Here is a 27,492-nt window from a genome sequence, read left to right as displayed (position 1 = left end):
TTTTTTTTTTAAATTGCCAAACAAGTGGGGGAAAAAAAACCATAGAAGTGACAGCATATGGGTAAGTGAATGTTGTAAACCACATCACAATGCTAGTAATACCTCTTCGGTATGGCGCAAAAGAAGATTCAGACAAATGACTAAAGTAATGTTACAATTTTAATAAGTGCACTGAAGAAAAAACAAAACACTGTACTTTTTATACAAAAAAAAAAAAAAAGCCTAGCACACAAATCTCATGAACACAGCTGCCCACTGGCAGCATCAGCCTGCTGGAAACAAAGACTTGCATAGATATGTCAAAAGGGGGAGGTTGAGTAACAGTAGATGGTCAACACCGTAGGTTATTCCCCCATATGGGTCATGGTTCCTTGCTTGTAGGGGGGAGAAAAAGAAAAATTAGGTTTAATTCTAAAGGCAAAATTATGAATATCCTGAAAATTCTGACAGCCTTAGGGCAGTATAAACATAACTGCATAAGGCCATGTGGCTGATCCTACAGCCAAGGTTGAAAAAAAAAAAAAAAATGGATCTGAAACATACTACACGGATAGTTTCTAATCTAAGAAGCCTGTCACTCAGATCAGCAGACGCCATTTCATATTGCGGTAACACCATTTAAATCATTCACAGCATATGTCAGCATGTACACCTAATCTACACATAGATTTCTCCTAGTAAACTGCAGAGACCACTATCAAAGCTTCTGGAAATACCAAATATTCATAAGGACGTCACACAGCAGGGAGGCCAAATCAGGTGGTCCTACATGACCCCCTTCTATCTTTAGAACAAGTCCTTCTCTCAAATCACCTCTAATCCACCAATTCAGGTTCAAGTCAAATCAAGCAGGAACTTGAGCTCAAATGTGATGGTCAAATGGAAAGGCCTATAGTTCATAAGTTGTAAAAGAAAATCCAATCACATTTTATATAATTATCAGGTAGTCAGCATTGAAATGTGTCAGTATAGATTTCCTTTGGTATAATAGGCGAATAGCACAAATTTAGCTCAAAGACCACATGTTTATAGGATAGAGAATGAATGACCATCATCTGTACTTTGATGTATAGTTATGCAAAATAAAACACTTAACCTTAACACACTAAATGTATCCCTTTATCATTTTAATAACTCAATTCCCTGGTTTAACCAGTACCCTTCCCAATATTAGTACCATGCCAGCTGCAATGCATGTCCAGGCAGAAGTTACAAATGCTGATCAAAAGTGCATTGATTGAGGAAAATAGTACAAAGAAGGAAAATGCCTCAATCCCAACTGATGACAATGGGAGAAAATTTCCAGAGGTCAGGATGGCCCATGTGCATGAGGTTGCTGAAGGGAGAAGTGCTCCATTGGAAAGCAGGGACCTGGTCCCATGTAGGACCATTAACAACCACCAATTTGTGATGTTTGGCAAATTCATAACTTGTGACCTGTCAAGGAAAAAGAATTGTCACTGAAGATGCTCCTCATCGCCATTGTTGGCTTAAGACAGCAATACCCTCCCTATCAGAGGAAGATTGGAGCAAGGCCTCGATTGCCCCACAAAATGTTAAACCATCAATTAATAAATAACAAGTTAGCCCAAATGTGTATATAGTCCATCAATGACACCTAGCAGGTTATATAAAATGGGTAGATCCACTACTGCAGATTGCCATAAGTGTGGGGTGCGAAGCGGCAGCAGATTTTATACACATGTGGTACTGCCCTCCCTATTGTAGACTTTTGGAAAGAGGCCATAGCCATCTTCATAGAGATCATACACCCCCTGTACCACTCTGCTCTAAAGGCGTGTTTGTTAGGAATCCTGGCCTAAAAACCCACAGTCTTCACAGGGAAACATAGTTTTAGCCTACAAAGCCATCGTGATGACAAGGATGGAAAAAAGTCACCGGCAAATCTCACACTGGGTCAATATGGAAAGTACTGCAGCTTCCTATGAGAAGGTGGTCCCCAAAAATGTGAAAAAAAAAATAAAGGGGGGGGGGGGGGGTATGGAAGCCTTGGCTTGATTCCCCTTTGACTCACATTAGGCCCCAGGTGATCAGGAGTATTCGCTCAAAGTATGTGATATTTGGTGACTTATGGTTTTGGTTAAGATCTTAGACATATGGTATGTGATGGTTAGGTTAACTCTTCTGCAACAGTATTAATGAGAAATGCTTTTTGTTCTATGATGTACCCTTGTTATGTTGTACAATATAAAAAAAAAAATACTGGGATATGGACTAATGTGCCAATTACACAAAGAATAACTTCCTTTATAGCAATATGCTACTCTAGGAACAGTTTGAGGTCATGTGTGTAGATTTGTCTCCTCAATAGTCATGTGAGCGTACCTTTAAGACAAAGTCCAAGCTAAGGAGGAAAAAATAGGTGGCACATCCGTGATGCAGTAAAACAATCCTTTCTTCATTTAATGCAAGTAGTACATGGATGCAGGTGCAATGTAGGACGACGGCCGATCAGACGCTTCAATATGTTCAGGTACCGTTGAAGCGTCTGATCGATGCGAAACGGCCATTGCCCTCCACTGCACCTGCTCCCCTGCATCCATGTATTACTTGCATTGAATAAAGAAAGGATTGTTTTACTTCATCACAGAGTGCCACCGATTTTTTTTTTTGCTCCTTGGCCTGGACTTTGTACGATGCAGATAGTTTCAGGTGTTGTACCCAGGATTTTGCAAGCCGTCCACTGCTGGTCCGCCAAGTAAGATTGAAAAGGTACTGTATATTAAGTTGTTTGGTGCTGGTTTTTCCTCATTTTTCACAGTACCTTTTAAGACATTACCCACCTTCACATCAGTACCACCATGTTGTCTCTGACGCATAGCTCCAAAAGGGTATGTTCCATTGGCAGGGTTAAGATCAGATCGAGCAGATATTGCATTCTCTGCGTTTTGCTTTGGATCACAACTTTCGCAACGTGAAAGAGCATCATGAAGAAAATCGTTGTACCTGAAATATTAAGAGCAAATCATGTCCTCTTAAAAGGTCTACATCAGGATACGGTATGACTTCTGTAAAATATCAGACACCATGTCATGGTCACCCTCTCACCTCATAAGCTTCACCATAGATTTCAAGTCCTGCACAAGTGTCTGATTCCTGCGAAATATTTGAGCACGAGGATTTTTTGAATAACTGAACCAGTCTCCATATTTTTTCAACAGGTCCACTTGCCCACTAGCATTAAAAATCTCTTCAAAGTACCTATAAGAAGGAAGGACGGATGAATAAATAAGCAGACACCACAGACCCACTTTCGGTCACTACGGGACCTCTAGCGGTACTTTTATGACTTTGACAGAACACTACGCAAGGAACATATGCCTTCGTAATCCCAAGACTATGTGTAGGGTTTAAACTTGTAGGGTTTAATAAAAATTGTATTTAAGAATTTCATTAAAAATACAATTAAAACAAGCAGGGAACTGTAGCAAAAATGTATATTGACAAAGTCTAGGCACAGGTATACATGGGCACCACAGAGATGACCAATTCTATACCAATAGGACTATGGTGTGTAGATCAAACAGTAAAAAGTAGTAAACAAAAGTATTGAGAAAAAAGGCATTTATGAATATGTAAATTCAAAATACATTGAGGTACAAGTGCTTTTGGTATTTTTCTAATTTTTTTTTTTTTTAAAGGCAAAGATGGAATTGAATTAAATAAGGGTCACTAGTGGCCCGTATACATATTCTCTATTAGATGCTGCACAGGTAAGAGTGCCACGACTGTATATCGCCCAGAGATTAAGTAAACTGACCACTGGTGGGGATTTACTTTCCAGAACCCTATTCCAATACTGAATTCCAATCGATGAATAGGAACTCAGTATAGTACTGATATAATTTGCACTTTATTGACCGCATTGATCTACACACTTGTTTGTTGAATTCCTTCCCTTCCATCTTTAAAAAAATAAATAAATAAATAAAAAATGGAAATTTGGAAAAATACCAAAAGCTCTTGCACCTCAATATAAATTTTTGGATTTATTCTGTAATGCTTTTTTGCTCAATATTTTTGTTTAATACTTTTTACTGTGTTGGATCTGCACTCCATAGAGTCATTAGTATACAATTAGTCATTTCTTTCTAGGCACAGGTATATATGAGCACCACTTTGTCAATATACATTTTTGATAGAGTTCAAAATCCTTGCTTGGGTTTTACCTTTATTACTAATGAAATTCTTTAATAAAAATGTTTTTAACCTTAAATATAGGCCTTCATAATTCAATGACTATGCTCCTTGGGAAGTGATCTGTCTCGGATAGTTCGGAGGTCTAGGTTTTCACGGATGTGACAGATTGTGTTGATTAACTTACGGGACATTGTAGCTTGCCCAATAGCCAGTTTGGTAAAGAAGATCGGATTTATCTGCTGAAACAACCATACCGCTAGAAGTATTGGGGGGAAAAAAAAAGGATAAATATGGACCATAAATAAGATTTTTTTTTTTGCACATCAATAAACATTGATTATAATTGCACCAAGAGAAAAAAGGTCAAGTCAGTCACTCTTCAATTCCCCAAAGTTATTTTTTAAGAAAGAGAATCTGTCAGCAAGTTTTTGCTATGGAATCTGAGGAAGTAGGGGTTCAAGCACAGGTCATTTAACAGACTGCGTGCTGTTTACATGCAGTGAAGGTTTTAGCAATATGACATTATCATTGCTTAGACTAGTTGGCACATGGGCATTCCTCAGACTCCTCCTCCTCCTGTGATAAGCAGCTCACTGTCAATAGACAAAGTAAATACAGAGCTTGGTGTGGGTGGGATTAGCTTTATCAGCTGTGCTTCATCTTAAATTTAAGAACTCTGGTAGTTTACTAAATGGAGCAGTTCGGACACAGTGATACATCGTTGAATTCAGTGTCTTTTCCTGCATTATGCCGCTGTCAAATTAGGTGTCAAAAACTTACTGACAGATTTCCTTTAGATGCAAAATCCCCAACAAGAAAAGTGATATGGATGCCTCTTATAAAATGTAGATAGCTTGGTTTGTCCATTTCAATACATCCCGGTCAAGGCAGAAAAAGTATGCAACTTACGGAAGTTGTTCTAGGATGGTGAGAAGTCCGCTGGGTACCTCTGTGCTTCCAATATTGAATTTTTTGTAATCCACAACCATCCACTGATTGTTGTACCTAAGGGAAGATTATACAGTGATACAAGAAAAATTGACTAAGAAAAAAAAAATGGGAACTACAGGACTTCTGCTTATCTATAGACAATGGTTGCTCAAAAATCAGGCACACATCATCCACCACTCTGGCTCCATAGCTGCCTGATTCTTCAGCCATGTTGACTACTGATACACAATCCATCACAAGAAGATCTTCTCTACTTACGTTCCACTATTAAACCTTGAGAATATATCGGCCCATTCTTTCCCTCCTGTGGCCAGTCTATTGGCTACAATATTCCTCAGCCACTCCAGGACAGAATTCTGTGGTTGGATGTATTTCCAGAGATCTTGATTGCTGTTCCCAATGGTTGTTTCCAAGGTGATCTGCAAAATGTCTAATTAGATTTCATTTTTGCCAAAGTATTTAGTAAAAACAAATAAAAACCACTTAGAAAATATATTTTGTTATAAAATCAATACAATTTGGTTTTAATACACAGCAACAATATGCATGGAAACGGGAGGGGAATGATGGTTCTTAATCCTGTATCAGATCATGAAATATCAATGTCCTGGAAGGATTCCGCATGTGTGAAGGGCAATCGGGAGCTGCTCTCTCCCCACACGTGGCAGACATCAGCTATGTTACATAGCAAACTTTTTTTTTTTTCTAACAGTCGAACTCCTGTCACAGCCATTAACCGTTTAAACAGCGTGTCGCACAATGGACTTCAGCGCTCATCGTCCCACCTCAAAAAGCATTCATAGAGGACCGATAAGTTACCACGGCCGTCGGGGGCCTGCTGATGCCCCCCCATCGCTGTCATCCGGGATCTCCTGTGAAGCTCAACCATATGATGAGCTGATTTTTTTTCTAGATACGGCTTGATTTTTCCTATACATCACTCTACCCTAAGGGGGTGTAAAAAAAAAAATATTAAATACACTGCTCAAAAAAAATAATGGGAACACAAACAGAATATAACTCCAAGTAAATCCAACTTCTGTGAAATCAAACTGACAATCAATCTCACTTGCTGTTGTGCAAATGGAATAGACAACAGAAGGAAATGATTGGCAATTATCAAAACACTCAATGGAGTGGTTCTGCAGGTGGGGACCACAGACCACATTTCAGTACCAATGCTTTCTGGCTGATGTTTTGGTCACTTTTGAATGTTGGTTGTGCCTTCACACTCGTGGTAGCACGAGAAGGACTCTACACAAGTGGCTCAGGTAGTGCAGCTCATCCAGGATGGCACATCAATGCAAGCTGCGGCAAGAAGGTTTGCTGTGTGTCAGCGTAGTGTCCAGAGGCTGGAGGCGCTACCAGGAGACAGGCCAGTAAACCAGGAGTCATGGAGGGGGCCGTAGGAAGGCATCAACCCAGCAGCAGGACCGCTACCTCAGCCTTTGTGCAAGGAGGAACTCTGCCAGAGCCCTGCAAAATGACCTCCAGCGGGCCACAAATGTGCATGTGTATGCAAAAATGGTTAAAAACAGACTCCATGAGGATGGTCTGAGTGCCACAGATGGGGGTTGTGCTCACAGCCCAACACCATGCAGGACGCTTGGCATTTGCCACAGAACACCAGGATTGGCAAATTCGCCACTGGCGCCCTGTGCTCGTCACAGATGAAAGAAGGGTCACGCTGAGCACATGTGACAATCTGACAGTCTGGAGACGCCGTGGAGAGCGATCTGCTGCCTGCAACATCCTTCAGCATGACCAGTTTGGCAGTGGGTCAGCAATGGTGTGGGGTGGTATTTCTTTGGAGGGCCACACAGCTCTCCATGTGCTCGCCAGAGGTAGCCTGACTGCCATTAGGTACCGAGATGAGATCCTAAGACCCCTTGTGAGACCATATGCTGGTGCGGTTGGCCCTGGGTTCCTCCTAATGCAGGACAATGCCAGACCTCATGTGGCTGGAGTGTGTCAGCAGTTCCTGCAAGATGAAGACATTGAAGCTATGGACTGGCCCGCCCGTTCCCCAGACCTGAATCCGATTGAACATATCTGGGACATCATGTCTCGCACCATCCACCAATGTCACATTGCACCACAGACTGTCCGGAAGTTGGCGGATGCTTTAGTCCAGGTCTGGGAGGAGATCCCTCAGGAGATCATCCGCCGCCTCATCAGGAGCATGCCCAGGCGTTGTAGGGAGGTCATACAGGCACGTGGAGCCACACACACTACTAAGCATCATTTCCTTGTCTTGAGGCATTTCCACTGAAGTTGGATCAGCCTGTAATTTGATTTTCCACTTTGATTTTGAGCATTGTTCCAACTCCAGACCTCCATGGGATATTAGTTGTGATTTACGTTGAACATTTTTAGGTTTTACTGTTCTCAACACATTCCACTATATAATGAAGAAAGATTTACAACTGGAATATTTCATTCAATGATATCTAGGATGTGGTATTTTAGTGTTCCCTTTATTTTTTTGAGCAGTGTATATATTTCTCTAATCCCCTCTACGACAGCACACAGGAGGTTGCCTCCCCATCCTAATTAGGGAAGGAAACACGAGGTTTAAATGGCCCTCCCCTTCCCTCTATCCTCAGCATTTTCCTGTACCTAAGGGATGAAGAGGTCTTTTTTGTGCGCGTTACCGAGAGCTGGGTCGGCGACGGACTCTATTGTAATACCTATAGGCTATGTGCCCACGTTACAGAATATTAGCAGAATTTTCATCATGAAAACCGCACACCCTTGCCAGGGTGTTCCAATACAATTCTATGGCGGCGGAATCGCCACGATTCTGCAAAATTAATGAACATGCTGCGTATTTTTCCACGATGCATTTCCGCTGTGGAAAAATACGCAGCATGGGCACAACAATTGCGGAATGCAATTAAAAATAATGGGACGCGTTTTGTTAGCGGTTTTTAAGTGTTTCAGAGGTGGAAAAACATGGTGAAAACGCTTAAACGCAACGTGGGCACATAGCCTTAAGCCGGGCAGCCTGGGTCGATCGTCCTGGACCTTACTCCCGCAGCTGCTCCTTTGCCTTTTGGTATCACTGCATCCACAAAAGTCAGATTTTTTTTTTTTTTAATAATTGTAAGTAATTTTCACAACATAGAGCATTGCCTGTAAGACTCAATATTCAATGTGGCCGTAACCTAAAAGACAAGTTATCAGTATTTTACCTCAGTATTTGTAAGCTAAAACCAGAAGTGGAACAATCAGGGGAAAAGTATAATAGAAACACGTCACCACTTCTGTATTTAATCACCCACTTCTGGTTTCGGCTTACAAATACTGACAAAATGGTGAATGTGTGATCGTAGCATTAAAATGGAGAATCAATACTTCCACAACATTTCCTCAAGGGTGTTGCATTCAGCCAGCTGAACTTTGCACTACACTGATGAGGAGCAAACCCCCCCGAACCAGGCTGTCTGTAGAGGTGGTTCTGTTTTGGCATTTATGGTTGGACAGTGACTCATAGGGAAAGCTAGATGGTAATTGTGGTGGTAATTGTGTTAAGGTACCTTCACACATAACGAGATCGTTAACGATATCGTTGCTTTTTGTGATGTAGCAACGATATCGTTAAGGAAATCGATATGTGTGACAGCGACCAACAATCAAGCCCCTGCTGGGAGATCGTTGGTCGCTGAGGAAAGTCCAGAACTTTATTTCGTCGCTGGATCTCCCTCTGACATCGCTGGATCGGCGTGTGTGACGCCGATCCAGCGATGTGTTCACTGGTAACCAGGGTAAACATCGGGTTACTAAGCGCAGGGCCGCGCCTAGTAACCCGATGTTTACCCTGGTTACCAGCGTAAAAGTAAAAAATAACAAACACTACATACTTACCTACAGCTGTCTGTCCCCGGCGCTCTGCTTCTCTGCACTCCTCATGCATCCTGTGTCAGCGTCGGCCAGCCGGAAAGCACAGCGGTGACGTCACCGCTTTGCTTTCCGGCAGCTGTGCTTACACAGTGCAGAGGAAAGCAGAGCGCCAGAGGACAGACAGCTGAAGGTAAGTATGTAGTGTTTGTTTTTTCAACGTTTACGCTGGTAACCAGGGTAGACATCGGGTTACTAAGCGTGGCCCTGCGCTTAGTAACCCGATGTTTACCCTGGTTACCGGGGACCTCGGGATCGTTGGTCGCTGGAGAGCGGTCTGTGACAGCTCTCCAGCGACGCTGCAGCGATCGACATCGTTGTCGGTATCGCTGCAGCGTCGCTGAGTGTGAAGGTGCCTTTACTTTCATGTTCTTCAAGAACGTAGATCTGCCGCCTGCCCCACACCCTTTATATAATACATTTGCCCTTCAGGATCACATAATCTAAAAATAACATATGAATGAGTGTCAGGAGGGTTTTGGTGGAGAGGTGAAGCCTTCACCTTACATACATTTAAATAATGCAAATAAGGAATGGGTACTCACTAGCCCACTGCTCAGAATATAGAAGTCATCACCGGAGAAGATCGTTCCTGGGTAAGAAGAAAACGTCTGCACAGAGCCTGGTACTACAGATCTTCCTGCAGAGACAAAGAAATGCAATAAAGACCTCCCGGGAACGTCTTATGTCAGAGGTAAACAGAGTTACAGTACCACATAATAGGTAGATCACATTTGCAATCTATAGTTCTTGCCCCTTCAAGTTCGCCACTATTTTAGTAATCAACACGTGTAAAGGTTGTGCATGGCCACACAGCCTAGCCTCATTAAGCTCAATGCCGCCGAGCTGCAGTACAGCCTGTAATCATGGGAGGTGCCAGTTATGGAAGAAAATTATTTTCATAATCCCTTTATTGGGATTGTCAAAGTGCCCCATTTTTTGCTTTGGAAGAGAACACTGCCTATGCATGATGAATTGGAAGCTGGCTTTCGAGGTGACAATTCATTGACAGCAAGGGACTTCCCTGTGTAATTCAAGGTTAGCGCAATTCTATAATGCGCTTATCATGTTCGTGGGTCCAATCAGGGCTTGTGTCCGAATTCTCCCCCTGATTTTATTGGTGTAGGTTTAAAAAAGAAAAACAAAAACCGTTCTATCAGTATAAATTGTTACAAGTGGGGTTATATAGAGCACAGCAGTAAGTGATCTTATAGATCTGCAGCAGATAAAAACGTGATTTTATTACAACTGCGCCAAGCAGCCCAGTAAGTGACATGGCTAGAATGGGGATCTCTGCCACTACATTATGCCGCTTTCAGATTACATCACAAAAACCTGGTGACAAATTCCCTTTAAGATCTGTTGCTGACAAAGAAATGGGAACTCATCAGCTGCTGTCACAAATCCATGGCTTTGCAAAAAGAATCAAACAAATATTAAATAAGAAAAAACAAAAAATAAGTATATTAAAAATTTGATAAACTTCTACAGTTAGTGAAGAAAAAAAAAATCATAAAACAGTTACTGGACTTAAGGAAACTTCCATAAATTGTGTGTGATTTACGAGCAGCTTGGCTGTAGTGCTGTTGACGCAAGGTCACCACTGCAGCCGATCAGCAAAGGTCGGGGGGTAGTGGTGAAGAGCTGGAGCAGGGGAGGGCAAGGAAAGTTCTGTTATTTCATATAGAGGGAGTCTGAAGTAAAAAAAGAAAAAAATTCCTGGAAAACTCTTTAAAAAGTTACAATTCAACCTACTTACTGGCAAACTAAAGTCTATCTCATACATTACATGGAATTCTATTTGTTCATTGTCATTAGCAGAGAATGGGTCTTGCTCACCATTGGGGTTAGAGCGAAAGGGAAGGGTGTACTTCTTGGTGATGCGCAACATGGACTGGTACGTGTTCCAGGTTACATGAGACACAAGAAGATCTTTATTCCCAGGAAGAAGCTTGATGAGAGCAGAGCAGGACCCCGAGCCCAACTCTCTGGAGGCATCGGTCTTATTCAACGCCGCTTCTAGATCTTCTAAGTCACCACCGAGCTGAAAGAGTCTGCGATATGTAAAAAAAAAAAGATTGAAAATTTGAGGCTGCGTAAAAAGGGGTTGTCCACTAATGGAAAAACTCCTTTTCATACATCATAAATGTCACTAGAATAGTATAAAAATGTAAGAAAAAAAAAAGCATATGTAATTCCGATATGACTGTTTTGAGCGATGTGCTCCCGACAATTTTTGTGATATTGTTTACGTCACTTAAGTCCGCTGATGGGCTGCAGCCTTTGCAGTTCCATCAAATGGAATAATTACGTCAAAGGAAACATAAGCATTTACTACACTGCCGATTTGGCAAGCTTTTCCACCGACAAAGAATGGAGAGGTCTAATTATTATTGTAGGTATGCTTCAACTGAGAGAGACAGAATCTAAAAAATAAAAAAAATCTGGAAAAATCACTTTGTACGAGTTTTACATAATGATTTAGCATTTCATTGCATAAAATAAGTATTTGATACAATCGAAAAACAAAATTTTAATATTTGGTAGAGAAACCTTTGTTTGCAATTATAGAGGTCTGATGCTTCCTGTAGTTCTTGACCAAGTTTGCACACACTGCAACAGGTATATTGACCCACTCCTCCATACAGATCTTCTAGGTTTCGGGGTTGTCATTGGGCAACATTGATTTTCAGGTCCTTCTAAATATTTTGTATTGAGTTCAGGTCTGGAGACTGGCTAGGCCACTCCAGCACTTTGAAATGCTTCTGACAGAGCCACTCCTTAGTAGCCCTGGCTGAGTGTTTCAGGTTATTGTCATGCTGGAAGACCTAGCAAGGACCCACCTTCAATACTCTTACTGAGGGAATCAGGTGGTTGGCAAAAATCTCACGATACAAGACCCCATTCTCCCTTCAATATGGTGCAGTCGTCCTCTCCCTTTTGTGAGATCTCAAAATTAACATACAATTATACTACGCAGAAAAAAAAACAAAAAAAAAACGAGTCTTTCGAGACCGCAGCATGTCTATTTATCTTGCGGAGACGCTCAGGTCTCCACAAGATAAATTTCCCGTCCAATGTATTGGGCGCGGTGATTCCACACGGTTCAATGAACACATGCAGACTCGCCTGCGTTCAAAATCCGGCAGCTCTTTGGATGAATCTGACATGTGCTGCGTCCAAAGCGCTGCCGGTTCCTGACCGTGGGAACGTACTATTACACGTTATCTGAGCACATTTGCTCATCACCAATTATCACATCAACGACCGCATCAATATCCCCCCCAAAAAAAAAAAAAAAAACATTTTTTTTTTTCTCCCAAACAGTTAGCGCTCATACAAAAACATTTTACATCAAGCATTGTTTGAAAAAGGTTAAAGTCCTGCTCAGGGACAAAAAAAGAAAAATTGCAGTCAGGACTTCAATCTGGGGCTGAGAAAGAACAGTAGGAGTCAAAATATTAACAATGTTTAAACAGTCCTCTGGTATGTCAAATTTGCTTCACAAAATAACGGCGACCACAAAAAAAAGAAAAGAAAAAAAAAGTCTGATTTCCCATTTAATTTCTCTCTCCTCTGCTATGATTTAGCACATCAGAGGAGAGAGAAATGGGGTCCTCCGAGCCCCCTCCACCCCCAGTACCTCAGGTGTCCCTGGACCCTCCTGCATCCCCCGTTCCTGTCCCACGGCGTCATCTTCCGGGAAGAAAATGGCAGGCACATACGCAGTGTGCCCACCGAGATCTGCTGACCGGCACCCAGCAACAACAGGAGATTTCTCCTATTGGTTCATTTTGATCACTGTGATAAACCTCATCACAGTGATCAAAATAGAAAAAAAAAAAAAAAAAGTAAATCAAGTCCCCCTTTATCACTCCCTTAGTTAGGTAAAAGTAATAAAATTAAGAATAAAAGAAAAAAAAATGTATTTCCGCTTTTCCTTTAGGGCTAGGTTTGGGATTAGGGGGTTTCCACTGTTTAGGTACATCAGGGGGTCTACAAACACGACATGGCACCCACCATTGATTCCAGCCAATTGTGCTCAAAAAGTAGAATGTGCTCCCCCTCCCTTCCGAGCCCTGCCATGCGCCCAAATAGTAGCTTTCCCCCACGTACGGGGTATCGGTGGACTCAGGAGAAATTGCACAACAAATTTGGTGGTCCATTTTCTCCTGATACCTTGTGAAAATAAAAAACTAAGGGGTTCAAATGGACCTGGGAATGTTGGATCAACTTTCCCCTCTCTTCCATTCATAAACTAGGTTGTTTTTATAATCAGTACAGTCACTTTGGAATGTGCTTCTATACTGTGATTTTTGCTTTACTGAATATATTATTACCATTTTTATTGGCATTCTAGCAGATTTTTCAATGCTTGAAAGGATTATTAAAAGGTCAGTAATCTTAGACTCATCTATAGCCAATGGCTAACGCAACTGCTAAATGCTTTACCCAACATTACATTTGAACGGATTTAAAAAAAAAAAAAAAAAATGCTGGCCACTAGGGATCTCCTGTGCAATCTGGATTACAGAAAGCTGGGGTGGCTCCTGTTCTCCTGCTTGTCAAACTGCACATGGGGTTAACAAGAGGCAACAGTCAGTTAAGAACAGGGTATTGAGAGTCAATGTCAAAGCATGTGAGCAAACAATGGAAAGGAAGTTCCAGCAGCAATAGTGCTGGTAGAATGCTGATGGGGGAGGAACAGTCCACTGAAAAAATAAAAATAAAAAATATAGCAGACAGCAAATAAGGTAGAGAATTGGGACAGTCCAATAGACAGTACATGCACTAAACGCAGTTTGGTGCAGCAATACCAGACTTCCTGAGTTTTGGGTGAAATTAAAGGTATGTCTAATGGTATGTGCACACGTCAGGATTTCTTGCAGAAATTTTCCTGACAAAAAAACGGACATTTCTGCCAGAAATCCGCATGCGTTTTTTTCGCGTTTGGCGCGTTTTTGGTGCATTTTTTTTTCAAATGCATAGAATAGCGGGGAAAAACGCAGAAAATCCACAAAGTTAATGAACATGCTGCTTTTTTTACCGCAATGTGTTTTTTTCGCGGAAAAAAAAACGCATCATGTGCACAAAACATGCAGAATGCATTCTAAATGATAGGATGCATAATGTATGCGTTTTTAATGAGTTTTTATAGCGAAAAAACCTGAACGTGTGCACATAGCCTTAAGGAGCAACATATGACTTCATTACATGTATGCTTTTTATCAGGGCACTAATACACACAGCTGCTTTGTTGTACAGTGCACAATCCAACTATTATATATTCTTAAACTTACAGGAACCCAAAGGGACTAAGGGTGAAGTCCTTCTGGGGAAAGGAGATGAGGCCGCCATAGCTGTCCTCCAGGCCCTTCAGTTGCAGCAGGGCCAGCCGAACCTGAAAATGCACAAATCCACCTTTTATTAAACGAAAACCATTGGTATTAAAGACCAGATATTAGGCCCTGCTCCCCGCAGAATATTCTGGTCAAAACAGTGCAAAAGACACGGAACTGCTGACGGGTGGGACGGATGTCCCGTGTCCTTTTATGAACAAGTAAGAATTACAATAATGACCAGATTACGGTAAAAGCCCACCAGATCCATCAGTGTAGGAGCTCATTGCCACTGACGCAGGGAGACTTTCAGGACATGTCCAGTATGGCACCATTTACCAGTGTAGCCAAGCTATACCCTGTTAGCGTATTAGAAGCCCCACGGCCTTGCATACTAGGCTGATGGCGGAGAAGCACAGCATTAAAGGGAGTGGCCCCTTTCAGGACTTTTTTCTGCTATCCCAGTTCACTGGACTTGACTCACCTTCCCCGGGTCCAGCACCGTCTCTGGCACTGCCCTGGTCTGTTTGGTAGCAGTGGTGACATCACATCACCAGAGCTGCAGCCAATCCCTGAGGTCAGCGGCTCATGCCAGGTACATCAGCTAAGCCTCCGGAATTGTATATCGGCTGCAGCGGTGATGTCAGAGACAAGGCACTGAGCTGGGGGAGGGGAAGGAAAGCAAGGCTTGTGTGATTACAATGAGCCCGCAGGAACGTTTTCTGAAAGGGGAGACCCCTATAAAATACACACATTTCCTACTATATTACCTTTAATGTTATTCTGTGTGGGATTATAAGGCTACTTGACATTAATCCAAATCTACTATATAATTGTCTAAGGGTCACTTCCGTCTTTCTGTCCTTCTGTCTGTCACAGATATTCATTGGTCGCGGCCTCTGTCTGTCATGGAATCCAAGTCGCTGATTAGTGGTGGGCGTTTTGCCACGACCAATCAGCGATGACCACAGTCCGGCGGCAATATGGCCGCTCTTTACTCCCCGCAGTCAGTGCCCGCTCCATACTCCCCTCCAGTCATCCAGTCAGCCCTCACACAGGGTTAATGCCAGCGTTACCGGAACGCGGTGTAACGCACTCCTGTTACGCAGCTATTAACCCTGTGTAACCAACTTTTTACTATTGATTCTGCGTATGCAGCATCAATAGTAAAACAATCTAATGTTAAAAATAATAATAATAATAAAAAAAAAAAAAAAGGTTATTCTCACCCTCCGACGTGCGTGCTGTCCTCGGCAGTGCAAGCGGCAGGTTCCGATGCCAAAGATGCTATACGAGAAGGACCTTCCATGACGTCACGGTCATGTGACCACGACATCATCACAGGTCCTGCGCTAATACCAATCCTGGGACCGGAAGCTGCCGCGTGCACCGCACACAGGCGACAGGACTACAAGGGGCCCTCGGAGGGTGAGTATATGTTTATTTTCTAACCTGTTACATACGTGGCTGGGCAATATACTACGTGGCTCTGTGCAGTATACTACGTGACTGGGCAATATACTACGTGGCTAGGCAATATACTACGTGGCTGGCCAATATACTACGTGGACATATATATATATTCTAGTTTACCCGATGCGTTAGAATCGGGCTACCATCTAGTAATAAAAAAATATATATATATATATATATATATATATATATATTTATTTAAATATATAGTTACTGGCAAGTCAGGGATCGCCTGGCCACTTCTCTCCAGCATCTTTATTTCTCACCGATTACATAGCACCAACATATTCCATAGTGCTGTATAATTCATTTCAAACACACGCGACGCCTTCTCTTACCTGGTGCCAGTATTCCTGATCTTGCTCCTTCTCCATCTGTTCCTGCATCCAGGCTAAATTCGCCTCTAGGTAGTTCCTCAGCCTTTCACAGTATGGAGTCTGGTACTTGTAAGGGCCACAGTAACCCACCATGGTGTTCATCCAGTGCATGTAGATAAGCTGCAAACAGATATTAGTTGTAAATGCTATATATCTGCATCAGCAATGTCTTTCTTTGATACCTGCCTCTCGAGTTTCCCTGCTCGCCCTCCTGTAATGCCATTAGCTCTACATCACCCCTGGTCTTGACTTTGCAGCGGGACCAGCCAGACTCCTCCCCACCCCCCCAAAGGTATCACTTGACCGCCAAGTGCCAGCTACTATGGTGTCCATGTGCCCTAACTAGGTACATCGATTTGAGTTGGAATTTAAAAAAAAACAAAAAAAAAACCCATTGAATACTTCTCCTATTCTTCTACATGAGAGGCGGCTGCTGGCGCCATCCTGGAAAGGTCAGTGGGGACCAATACTGCTGACACACTGTGACAAATGTCATGTTTCCTCACCAGTAGAGGTAGGCGAGTGTATGCTCCTGTGTGTATGGAGCACGAGTGCCGAATATTTATAGACCGTAGTCATGTACATGTAGCAGACATATTGGCCATCTATCATGTGAGATGATGGAGCAGCTTTCTAATCATTGATACTGTTAGGACATTGATCAGAAGAAGAAAAGTTTAGGAGTTTGTCTAGAATTAGAAAAACAGACGTTACAACCAGACCGGACCACATCCTGCCAAAGGTTGTGGGTGGTATTGGAGCTCGGTCCCAGTCACTTCTATGGAGCACAACGGCATTGTGTTGCTAATCTCTGCTGCATCTCTGACACGATCTGTACTTAAAATGTTGTTTATTGTTCTATACACTCCTTGTTTTTTGGATTCTGATAGCACATTATGATACGGACTGTAATCTGTTGTTGTAAAGGTTGTCTTATGGATATTAAACTTGTAAATAACTCATGAAAGAATAAAGTTACGTTAAAGCCAAGCACACCATTGTTTTTCTTGTGAAATTCTCCATAAGTTTGATGTGTCACATGACCCTCTTCCCATTGAAAAAAAAAAAAAAAAAAAAAATGGAATTATTCTTACCGTTAATTCGGTTTCTAGTAACCCACCACGACAGCACACCTGGAGGAGGATGTTACCCCTTTCCTAATAGGGACAGGAAATGACAAGAGGTTAAATAACCCCTCCCTCATCCTCCCCTCAGTGTTATTATAAAGGACCACAGGAGAATGAATGCTTCAAATTATATTTATTCTTTTCAGAACGTATATTAAGCAAAGGGAGGGATTACTCCTGCTGTCGTGGTGGGTTACTAGAAACCGAATTAACGGTAAGAATAATTCCATTTTCTCTAGTAACCCCCCACGACAGCACACCTGGAGCAGTACCCAAGAGTAATTTTTAGGGAGGGACTACAGCACTAAGGACTTTTTCTCCGAAGGCTAAGTCTTCTTTTGACATCAGGTCAAGCCTGTAATGTTTGGAGAACGTATGGACCGAGGATCATGTAGCCGCTCTGCATATTTGCTCGATGGAAGCACTGGCTTTCTCGGCCCAGGAGACAGCTGTTGCTCTAGTAGAATGGGCTGTAAGCTTTCCTGGTGGTGGAAGGCCTTGAATTTGATAAGCCTCCAGGATTGCTCTTTTGATCTAATTTGCAATTGTGGATCTGGAAGTCTTCTTCCCCTTATTCTGGCCGAGAAGATGAATAAACAGATTTTGATCTTTCCTAATCTTTTCTGATGCATGAAGATAATAGAGTACCATTCTTCGAACATCCAAAGTATGGAAATGTTCCTCTTCCTCATTCTTTGGTTCTTGATAGAATGATGGAAGAATTATCTCCTGCGATTTGTGGAAATCGGAGACGACCTTTGGGAGAAAGGATGGGTCTAGTCGTAGGATAAGCCTGTCCTGAAGAATCTTCATGTAGGGCTCGTTGATTGACAGGGCTTGTAGTTCACCCACTCTTCTGGCTGTTATAGCTACCAGGAAGGTGGTTTTCCAAGCGAGTTTATCCATGGTTATGGAAGATAAGGGTTCAAATGGTGGCAGTGTAAGTCCTTTCAGGACTATATTCAGGTCCCAGGATGGAACTATATTTATGGGTCTTGGAGATATGCGGGATGCCGCCGTCATGAATCTTCTTACCCATCTATGGTTGGCTAAAGACTGGTCAAAATAAGAGCTCAAGGCTGCCACTTGTACCTTGAGGGTGCTGGGTCTGAGACCCTTCTCCAGCCCATCTTGTAGAAAATCCAGGATCTTTGCTAGGTTTGGTTTATCTGGGTTAGGTTGCTCAGGAGCACACCATGTGATGAACGTCTTCCAGATCTTTTGGTAAATAGAATTAGTAACCGTTTTGCGACTTTTTTGTAATGTTTCAATTACCCTCTTTGATAGTCCTCTAGTTCTCAGAATTGAGAATTCAGAAGCCAGGCATTTAGGTGTAGCCTCTCGGGATCTGGATGCAGTATTGGCCCCTGGTAGAGAAGGTCTTTGACCGGTGGAAGTGCTATTGGCCCATCTATCTTTAGACTGATGAGGGCCCCAAACCAACCTCTTTTGGGCCAAAGTGGAGCCACTAGGATCACCTTGAGTTTTTCTGCCCTTATTTTCTGCAGGACTTTTGGTAGGACCGGCAATGGCGGAAAAGCGTATGCTAGCGAGAATGTCCATGGCTGGACCAATGAGTCCACAGCTAACCTCGGATTCATCGGATCTAGCGAGAAGAACTGGTCTACCTTTGCGTTCTGACTGTTCGCGAACAAGTCCACTTCTGGCTGTCCCCATCTTTTGACTAGTATCTGAAAGACTTCTGGGTTTAGGCTCCATTCTCCTGGATGGACCTCTGTTCTGCTCAGGAAGTCGGCTTGTACGTTTATCTCCCCTTTTATGTGTAGGGCGGATATGGAGAGAACATGTTCTTCGGCCCACGAAAATATTCTTGCGGATATTCTTTTTAGATCTTCGTGTCTTGTACTTCCCTGGTGGCGAAGGTGGGCAACTGTTGTCATGTTGTCTGAGTATATTTTTAAGTGGGAATTTTGTACAAGAGTTACCGCCGCTTTGAGAACTTCTTCTACGGCTTTTAGCTCTTTGAAATTCGAGGATTGTTGTGCTATTTCGGCTGACCAGAATCCCTGGAATATGTGCTGGTCTACCGTAGCTCCCCAACCTTTTCCACTGGCATCTACTGTTATGGTCACTGCTGGTACCTGCAACCAGGGAACTCCTCTCATTAAGTTCTCTTTTTGTAGCCACCATGTTAATGAGGACTTTACATGCGGTGGTATCCGGATCTTTTTGTCTAGAGAACCTGGGGATCCGTCCCATCTTGACAGAATATGTGTCTGAAGTATCTTGGTGTGGGCTTGAGCCCATGCCACCATCTGGATGCAAGATGTCATGGTACCTAGAACCGACATGGCCCATCTTAGAGATACTCTCTTCTTGTCCAGCAATGTTCTTATCCTTGATGTAAGCAGGGACCGTTTTTGTTCGGGCAAGAAAGATGTTTGTCTGTGGGAGTCTAATAAGACCCCTAAAAAGATCTTCGTTGTGGACGGAACCATATCCGATTTTTTGGGGTTTATCACCCAACCCAGGGATGACAGGATCTGGACTGTTGTTTGAAGATGTTCCTGTAGAATTGGAACCGTGGGAGCCACTACCAAGAGGTCGTCGAGGTATGGGATTATGCATATCCGCCGACTTCTGATGTACGCCATCACCTCGGACATGAGCTTTGTAAAGATCCTTGGAGCTGATGATAGTCCGAATGGGAGGACATTGAACTGGAAGTGGTCTATAACTTCTCCTCTGGTGACTGCAAACCTTAGAAATTTCCGATAGGTTGGATGGACTGGGACGTGATAATATGCGTCCTGTAAGTCGATGGTTGCCATGACGAAGTCTTGCCCTATTAAGGGTACTGTCGATCTGACGGACTCCATTCTGAATCTTCTGTAGGTTACATATTGATTCAGCGGTTTCAGATTGATTATCATCCGATGGGTTCCGTTTGGTTTCCTTATCAGAAATAGGCTGGAATAATGGCCCTTGTTTCTTTCGTCTTTTGGGACTGTGGAGATCACATTGTTGATTAAGAGATCTTCTATCCCAGTTATCAGGGTGGACTGTAGCTTCGGTGTTGATAACGTTGTAGTTTTCATTCTTTTTTGGGGATATGATGTAAACTCTATTTTCATCCCCTCTTTGACCAATCTTAAGGTCCACTGATCCACACCGATCTCTTGCCAGACTGGGAGGAAGTTCGAAATCCGACCCCCCACTATGACGGCGTCATTGCTTTCTCTGGTTTTGGGGTTGTGAAAGAAAAAGATTCCTGTCCTTCCCTCCTTTCGGATAGCTCCAGCGACCTGTTTTACCCTTTCCTCTGTATTGAGGAGTATGCTCCTGCTGAGCGCGGAAGGGTCTTTTCCTAGGGTTTCTAGGTTCTGGTAAGGTCTTTTTCTTGTCTGAAGCCTTCTCCAAAAGGTCATCCAAGGCTGGTCCAAACATATACTTTCCTTTAAAAGGAATAGAACACAGCCTCATCTTGGAAGTCATATCCCAAGACCAGGATCTTAGCCAGAGTGCACGCCTTACCGAGTTTGACAGTGCGGATGATCTCGCCGTCACTCTCACGGATTCTGCGGAAGCATCTGCTAAAAAGCCTGTTGCTTTCTGAAAGATAGGCAAGGAGGCTAGAATATCTTCTCTCGGGGTACCTGAGGACAAGTGCTCCTCTAGCTGCCCCAGCCAGCGATGCATCGATCTAGCCACGCAGGTGGATACTGAATTAATGTTCAGTAAAGACGCTGACGTTTCCCACGACTTCCTTAGTAGTCCGTCCATCTTACGTTCCAGGGGGTCTCTCAGTTGGGAGGCATCCTCGAATGGTAGCGTGGTCTTTTTGGCTACTCTGGCAATCTGGACGTCCACTTTTGGAACTTCAGACCAGCATGACGCTGTCTCGGCATCCACAGGAAATCTGTCTTTAATTTCTGCTGGAGTAGTCAGCTTCTTTTCTGGGGATTCCCACTCGTCCAGAACTAAATCCCGGATGTTTTGGTGAATAGGAAACACCTGACGCTTCCTAGAACGAAGTCCTCCAAACATCTCTTCTTGCACTGACTGGGCCGTCTTCTCTTCCTCAACCTCCATAGTTTTCCTTACAGCCGTAAGGAGTTCTTCTATATCAGATGAAGAGAAGTAGTATCTCTCTTGCTGGACAGTTTCAGAGTCCAGGGATAATTCAACCTCCTCTGGGGGTTCGTCCGACGTCTCTCCTTGAGAGTCCTCCTGCTCTTCCTCCTGTGGATTAAGTTTCCTTTTCTTAGCCTCAGGAGGGGCACTAGGAGATGGTGTAGGCTGGGAAAGAGTGGCCAGAGATGTTTTAATCTCCTGCTGGATTAAGGTTTTAATCTCTTCTATCAGGGATGGCTGTTCCTCTCTGATTATTTTGTCTGTGCATTCTTTGCACAATGATTTCTTGTATGAAGAGGACAGCTTCTTCATACAAACTGCGCATTTGCGGGTAGTTTTTGTTTTGCTTCCTGATGTGGGTTCCTTGTCCCCCTAAAAAGGAAGGGAAGAAGGAATCATAAGACTACAACCCACATCAGGGAATGGACACCCTGGGCCAGATTACTTACTGGGGCCGGGATGGTGCTGGGATCTGCAAGAGCAGAGCGCGAGGCAGATGTCTCCATGATTTTCACCACACTGTGGTCTTACCTGAGACGTCTTCTTGTCCGGGGCTCTTAAATAGGCGACCGGACACAGCACCTGTCCTCCTGTGAGAGGACCTCCTCCTCCAATGTCCGGATGTGGGGGGAGAAAGACCGCTGATATCCACGCTAACTGACATGCATTCCAGCATGGAACGCAAAGGAGCCTCCTGAGTACTGAAGCCGGCCGGCGTCTGACGTCACTTCCAGCCGCCAGCTTCAGACCGGAAGCCCTCATCGCGCGCACAGCGCTGGAGGAGGAGAGGGGCTGGAGAGCTCAGGGAGGCCTCCAGCCGAAGAATGCCGCCCAGACCTTGCCTTGTCGGTGCGGACTGGTGGCGGAAGTCCCGAGTCCTGGAGAGACGGGAGCAGCGCTCGGGGAAGAGAGGTAAGTCTGTTCCCCAGCTGCCCGGCATAGAATCTGTTTCTCCCTGGTGACCGCTGCCGGCACAGCACACCTGGGATGACCTCTTCATCCCTAGTAGGGACAGGAAAAAACACTGAGGGGAGGATGAGGGAGGGGTTATTTAACCTCTTGTCATTTCCTGTCCCTATTAGGAAAGGGGTAACATCCTCCTCCAGGTGTGCTGTCGTGGGGGGTTACTAGAGAAAAAAGTTGTATCCCAAATGGCCGACTTCAAAATGGCCGCCATGGTCACCACCCATCTTGAAAAGTTTTCCCCCTCCCAGATACTAATGTGCCACAAACAGAAAGTTGATATCACCAACCATTCCCATTTTATTTAGGTGTATCCATAGAAATGGCCCACCCTGTAGATTGTGAGCCCCATTGGGGACAGTGATGATAATGTGTGTAACACACTGTGAAATTAATGGCGCTATATAACTGAGTAAAATAAATATAAATACAAATTAAATTGACACCTTCAGTGACAATATTGGCTTTGTAGTTGTCTTTTGATCGTCATCTGATGTTTTTGTGCAATTAGCTTTTAGGTGTTTAAGGGCAGGATAGTGGGTAGGGTCTTCGGCTCCTGCCATGGCCCCTCCACCTGCCTCTGGAGTCTGTATGTCAGGTCACTGCTCCGTGAACGGCTAATCTAAAAAAAGTATGTATGTATGTATGTATGTATGTATGTATGTATGTATGTATGTATGTATGTATGTATGTATGTATGTCTGTCACTGGTGGCGGAGCATGCGCAGATTTAGATCTCTGCTCAATTACATTTGTAAAGGAGGTCACTGAGCCGAGATCTCCATCTGCGCATGTGTTGGCGCCATTAAGGTCCTCGCAGATGAAAGGCCGACCAGCTAATGTATAAGGGGGTCTCCTGACTCTCCAACAGATCATGTCAGGGGAGAGAAGGACCTGGCCCTTGGATTGTCAATGATGGATTCTGTAGTTCTGCAAGGAGATAAGCCGCATTCCGAGGAGCCTGACTCAGAGAACACAGGAAGGTTTGGTGGGGCGGAAGTCGGGACAGAGAGCCGCCAGCCGAATGACATGGCCACACATATAGCACGGTGTAATAAGCAGATCTTGTTATACTCCAGGAGAGCGCACATCCATGCCACCTACCCGCTGTGTGACCGCCGCCTCCGCCACCCCTGCCGCATAGGCCTGGATGCTATCATTATACCGGTCATTGCTCTGTAACTCAAGAACTGCCCACCTGGGGAGAGAAAATAACAGCATGACCACCTGCAGCCGGGGCACTCGGGGCTGCTTAGTTCCAAAGTTAGACTTCTGTTTAAGAACAAAAACACAATTCTCACTTCCTTAAATATCCATGTTTCAGGCAAATGTGATCTACTTCTGCTGCTGGAGCTTCCTCAAAAGGCTCCCCCTCCCCCCCACACTAATTCCTATTTTTTAGTTTGTATTATTATATAACGTTTGTAGTGTATAAATAAAACAGAGTACCGTCACAAGGCAAAGCAGCGAGTTTTAGACACGGGTGGGCACAGTGACCCCTCCGGGAGCTGCCGGCACTACACAGGCGGGGCACAGTTAGTGTATTGGCAACTGCACCAAATCATTCTTACCCAGGGAGTTACCCACTTCATACACGTGGGTAGGGGGGAGAAAAGACTGATGAATTATGTAGAATTGGATCAGTTATTATAACATTATGGACCAATTCACAGTATGATGGGTGGGGGTCTGACTGCTGGGACCCCACTGATCCCAGGGATGCGAGTCATAAAGTCCCGTTCAGAGCAGTAGGGCACGGCAATGACCACCGCTCCGTCACATGTACGACCATTGCTTCCATACACAGTGGTCACACTGCCGCTCCATTCACAGAGGGAACATTGGACCCTCGTCCTCATGATCAGGAGGTCGCCCCTCAATAACCCCTAATGCACAGAGATGGGATCCTAAGAAATAAGATATTGCATTAGCGAGTTTTGGAATTGTCTCCCATTCCCCTTTGTGCTAATTTTCTAAATATTAGACAAGCTCTTAAGGGAATCTGTCAGCAGGTTTTTGCTATGTAATCTGACAGCTGCATGATGTAGGGGCTGAGACCACGATTCCAGTGATGTGTCACTTAGTTCAGAGGTCCCCAACTCCAGTCCTCAAGGCCCACCAACATGTCATGTTTTCAGGATTTCCTTAGTCTTGCCCAGGTAATAATTGCATCACCTGTGCAATGCAAAGGAAATCCTGAAAACATGACCTGTTGGTGGGCCTTGAGGACTGGAGTTGGGACCTCTGACTTAGTTTACTGGGTGCAGCAGAATCACAGTTTCATCTGCTGCAGAGCTCAGAATGTTCAGCCCTACGTTACCAGGCCCACACCACAGCTTTCTGCATTGTATGGTGACAGCTGCTAATCGGTGGCGGAGGTGTGGCTGGACTATCCTGCACATGCCAAGTTGCCCTGTAGTGATAATCTCCTGCTGATAAAACAACTGTATGGAAACAGAAAAATTCAGCCCAGTAAGTGACATCACTATAATCAGGGACTCTGCCCCTGCAGCATGCTGCTCTCGGATTACATACCAATAACCTGCTGACAGATTCACTTCCCAGAAGAAGTCTTGAGGAATAGGCTCAAGGGCTTATGGCATCACGGAGGCATTTGGGAGGGAAGGGGAGGGAGTCTTGTTCATTCGCCCAGACACCAAGAAAGGGCGATGATTTCAAAATGGCGGGAATCTTGTAATCCGAATAGAATAAGGTGGCATGAGTCGGCACAGGGGCACAGCGCGGGCATGGCATGGGGGGGGCCACGGGGGAGGGCACGGCATGGGGCATCACGTCATGGGGCGGCGCAGGGATAAGGATAGGCATGGGGCAGCGCGGAGGCAGGCATGGGGCAGCCACGGGCACGGCATGGGTCGGGCACAGTATGGGGCGGGCACAGCATGGGATTGTCCCGCACAAGGGGTTTGTAAGGGTTCCAAAGGGAGTTACCCTCAGCAGCCGAGGCGGGCACACATTCGCCTGGCACTGTCATGTTCCACATCTGCCTCCAGGTCAGGGCACAAGCCTAGTATTCCTGAGCCGGATGGCACTGGGTGGTCACGCTGCCCACAGCCCCCACTCACCCGTTCTCCCCGATGGTGTCTTGGAGCACAGCCCACGCCACCGCGTCTGCCCTCCGCTCGGGCACAGTGCTGAGCTTGCCAGTGGTCTCGTCCAGGATGACGGACACCTCCGCGCTCTGCGCCCGCCCCACAGAGGGAGCCAGGGCTGCCAGCAGCAGCAGCGACATCCAAGCGGCCATCTCTGCTCTCTGGGATGGAAGTCCACAGTCACGTGAAGTAGTCAGTCAGCTGACACCTGCGGGGAGGAGCCTCGGGTTAACCTCTTATACATAGACATAACTGCCGGTCCTGGGAGCGCTCGCTGCTGTTACTACCTCAGTGGGGCTTTAAACAGACCACGCCCCTTTCATGAGACACGTGCTGTGGGTGGGGCGTGTTTGTCTCTCTCAAGAGTCTGTCGGCTCAGCTGACCAGGCAGAGCTGCTTGCTGTGTGTGCGGGGACCGGCTGCTGCCTTCCTGAGGCATGTGCACAGGGGTCTGAGCCGCCATCGTGCAGGTAATGTGCCCACCTGAGCATGCAGTACAGCCGGGTGTGGGGCTTGTCACCCAGCTTTTCCAGGGCCCTGACAGGCCATGTGCCTAGTGATGTGTCCGCCGTTCCCTCACACCTACACGCTGCTAATAGATCATGTACAGCTTGTATAGAGAGCCTGGCTCTGTGCGGCGTGTACCAGGTATGTATCCATTGTGTGACCGCTGCGGCCAATCACTGACTGTAACAGTGATACCTTGGTCAGTGATTGGCTGCAGTAGTCACGTGCCTGTCTGGCTAAAAGCAGAATTATGAGACTGGTGAAAGCCCATGAAGCAGTGGGAGAGGGGTGTTGGGGGATCAGTGGGGGGAGTATTCGCCTTTGGTAAAACAGGTGAAATCCAATACCCCGGGTGCTGTATAATGCTGCTACACCGTGCTGGGTAGCTAAGTATAATACACTCGGAATCCCTTTAAGAGCCTTGTTGTGCTTGTCCCGAGCCGGCGGTGGCTGATCTTCCTGTCTGGCAGGTTGGGACTCGAGATCAGACAAGCCCATGTGACATTGTCATCTGTAGGATTGGTTTTTTTCTCTTGTACGCCCATTGTGTGGCGAGTGTAATCCGAGTGGTGCCACGGTGGTGAGAAATCACTCTGAACCGCCCCACTCCCTCACAATTTGCCCCTTCATCATTCAGCCCAAAAATACCCAAACCCTGTTATAGCAATGTGTGACTAGTGTGCCACAGACCTGATCAGCCTGAACACCGCCGTACAGGCCCGTGGATGGTTCCGCATAGATCTGGCAATACCCTTTTGTGACCTATTTCTTCTGTATGCCTTTACGTTAAGGTTTCCTGATGAGCTGAGATAACGTAATGGATATGTAGCTACTTGTGAAAGTACTCAACACCCCCCATCCTTGGCATATTTGGTTGGCATCAGTTCCTATAAAGAACATGCCTACAACTTTGAACATTTGGTTTCCTTTTTATTGGGCAGCAAATAACAGGACACAATACCTTTAAACTCCAGTGTGCATAACTATTCAACCCCCCCCCCCTAAAGTCAGTACTTTGAGTCTCCTGTGGCAGTGATTACAGCTGAAAATTTTGTTGGATAAGTCTCTATGACGTTTACACATCTTGCCACTGAGATTTTTGCCCATTCCTCAAAGCATAACTGCTCCAGCTCCTTCAGGGTAGATGGTTTCCTCTGGTGAACAGCATTCTTCACGTCTGACCACAGATTGTAAATTGGATTAAGGTCTGGGCTTTGACTAGGCCACTCCAAAATATGTTTCCCCTTTAAACCACTCAAGTGTTGCTTTGGGTCATTGTCTTGTTGGAAGATGAACCTCTGTCCCAGTCTCAAGTCACTGACAGACTGAAACACAGCATTTTCCCTGTCCCCTCTGCCAAAAAACATCTTGACAGCATTATGCTGCCATGATGTTTCACTGTGGGGATGGTGTTCTTGGGCTGATGAAGTGTGTTGGTTTGGCGCCAGACTTAGCATTTACCTTGGTGGTCAGAAAGTTTAATTTTTGG

At 44.7% G+C, this 27,492-nt stretch overlaps 2 protein-coding genes across 2 annotated transcripts in view; one reads left to right on the top strand and one right to left on the bottom strand.

Moving 5' to 3' along the window:
- Positions 1 to 141: 141 nt before the first annotated feature.
- On the bottom strand, positions 142 to 25,781 carry PLBD2 (phospholipase B domain containing 2). Its single transcript, XM_069759768.1, has 12 exons — positions 25,470 to 25,781; positions 23,491 to 23,584; positions 16,163 to 16,321; positions 14,313 to 14,413; positions 10,852 to 11,066; positions 9,558 to 9,652; positions 5,371 to 5,531; positions 5,071 to 5,166; positions 4,346 to 4,417; positions 3,070 to 3,222; positions 2,805 to 2,967; positions 142 to 1,437 (listed from the first exon to the last, which is right to left on the bottom strand). The coding sequence occupies exons 1-12, from the start codon at positions 25,646 to 25,648 to the stop codon at positions 1,270 to 1,272; spliced, it is 1,656 nt and encodes a 551-aa protein (XP_069615869.1). The 5' UTR covers positions 25,649 to 25,781; the 3' UTR covers positions 142 to 1,269.
- Positions 25,782 to 25,839: 58 nt separating this feature from the next.
- Positions 25,840 to 27,492, top strand: part of SLC8B1 (solute carrier family 8 member B1) — a 67,881-nt gene continuing 66,228 nt past the window's right edge. Inside the window, exon 1 of the mRNA XM_069759759.1 lies at positions 25,840 to 25,966. The gene's annotated coding sequence lies outside the window, so the exon portion shown is untranslated. The remainder of the gene's footprint in view (positions 25,967 to 27,492) is intronic.

This window comes from Ranitomeya imitator, chromosome 1, assembly GCF_032444005.1.
Source record: "Ranitomeya imitator isolate aRanImi1 chromosome 1, aRanImi1.pri, whole genome shotgun sequence".
In the NCBI taxonomy this organism is placed as follows: Eukaryota; Metazoa; Chordata; class Amphibia; order Anura; family Dendrobatidae; genus Ranitomeya; species Ranitomeya imitator.
The sequence above is the reverse complement of the archived record's forward strand: the minus strand, read 5'-3'. Positions and strand labels throughout refer to the sequence as shown.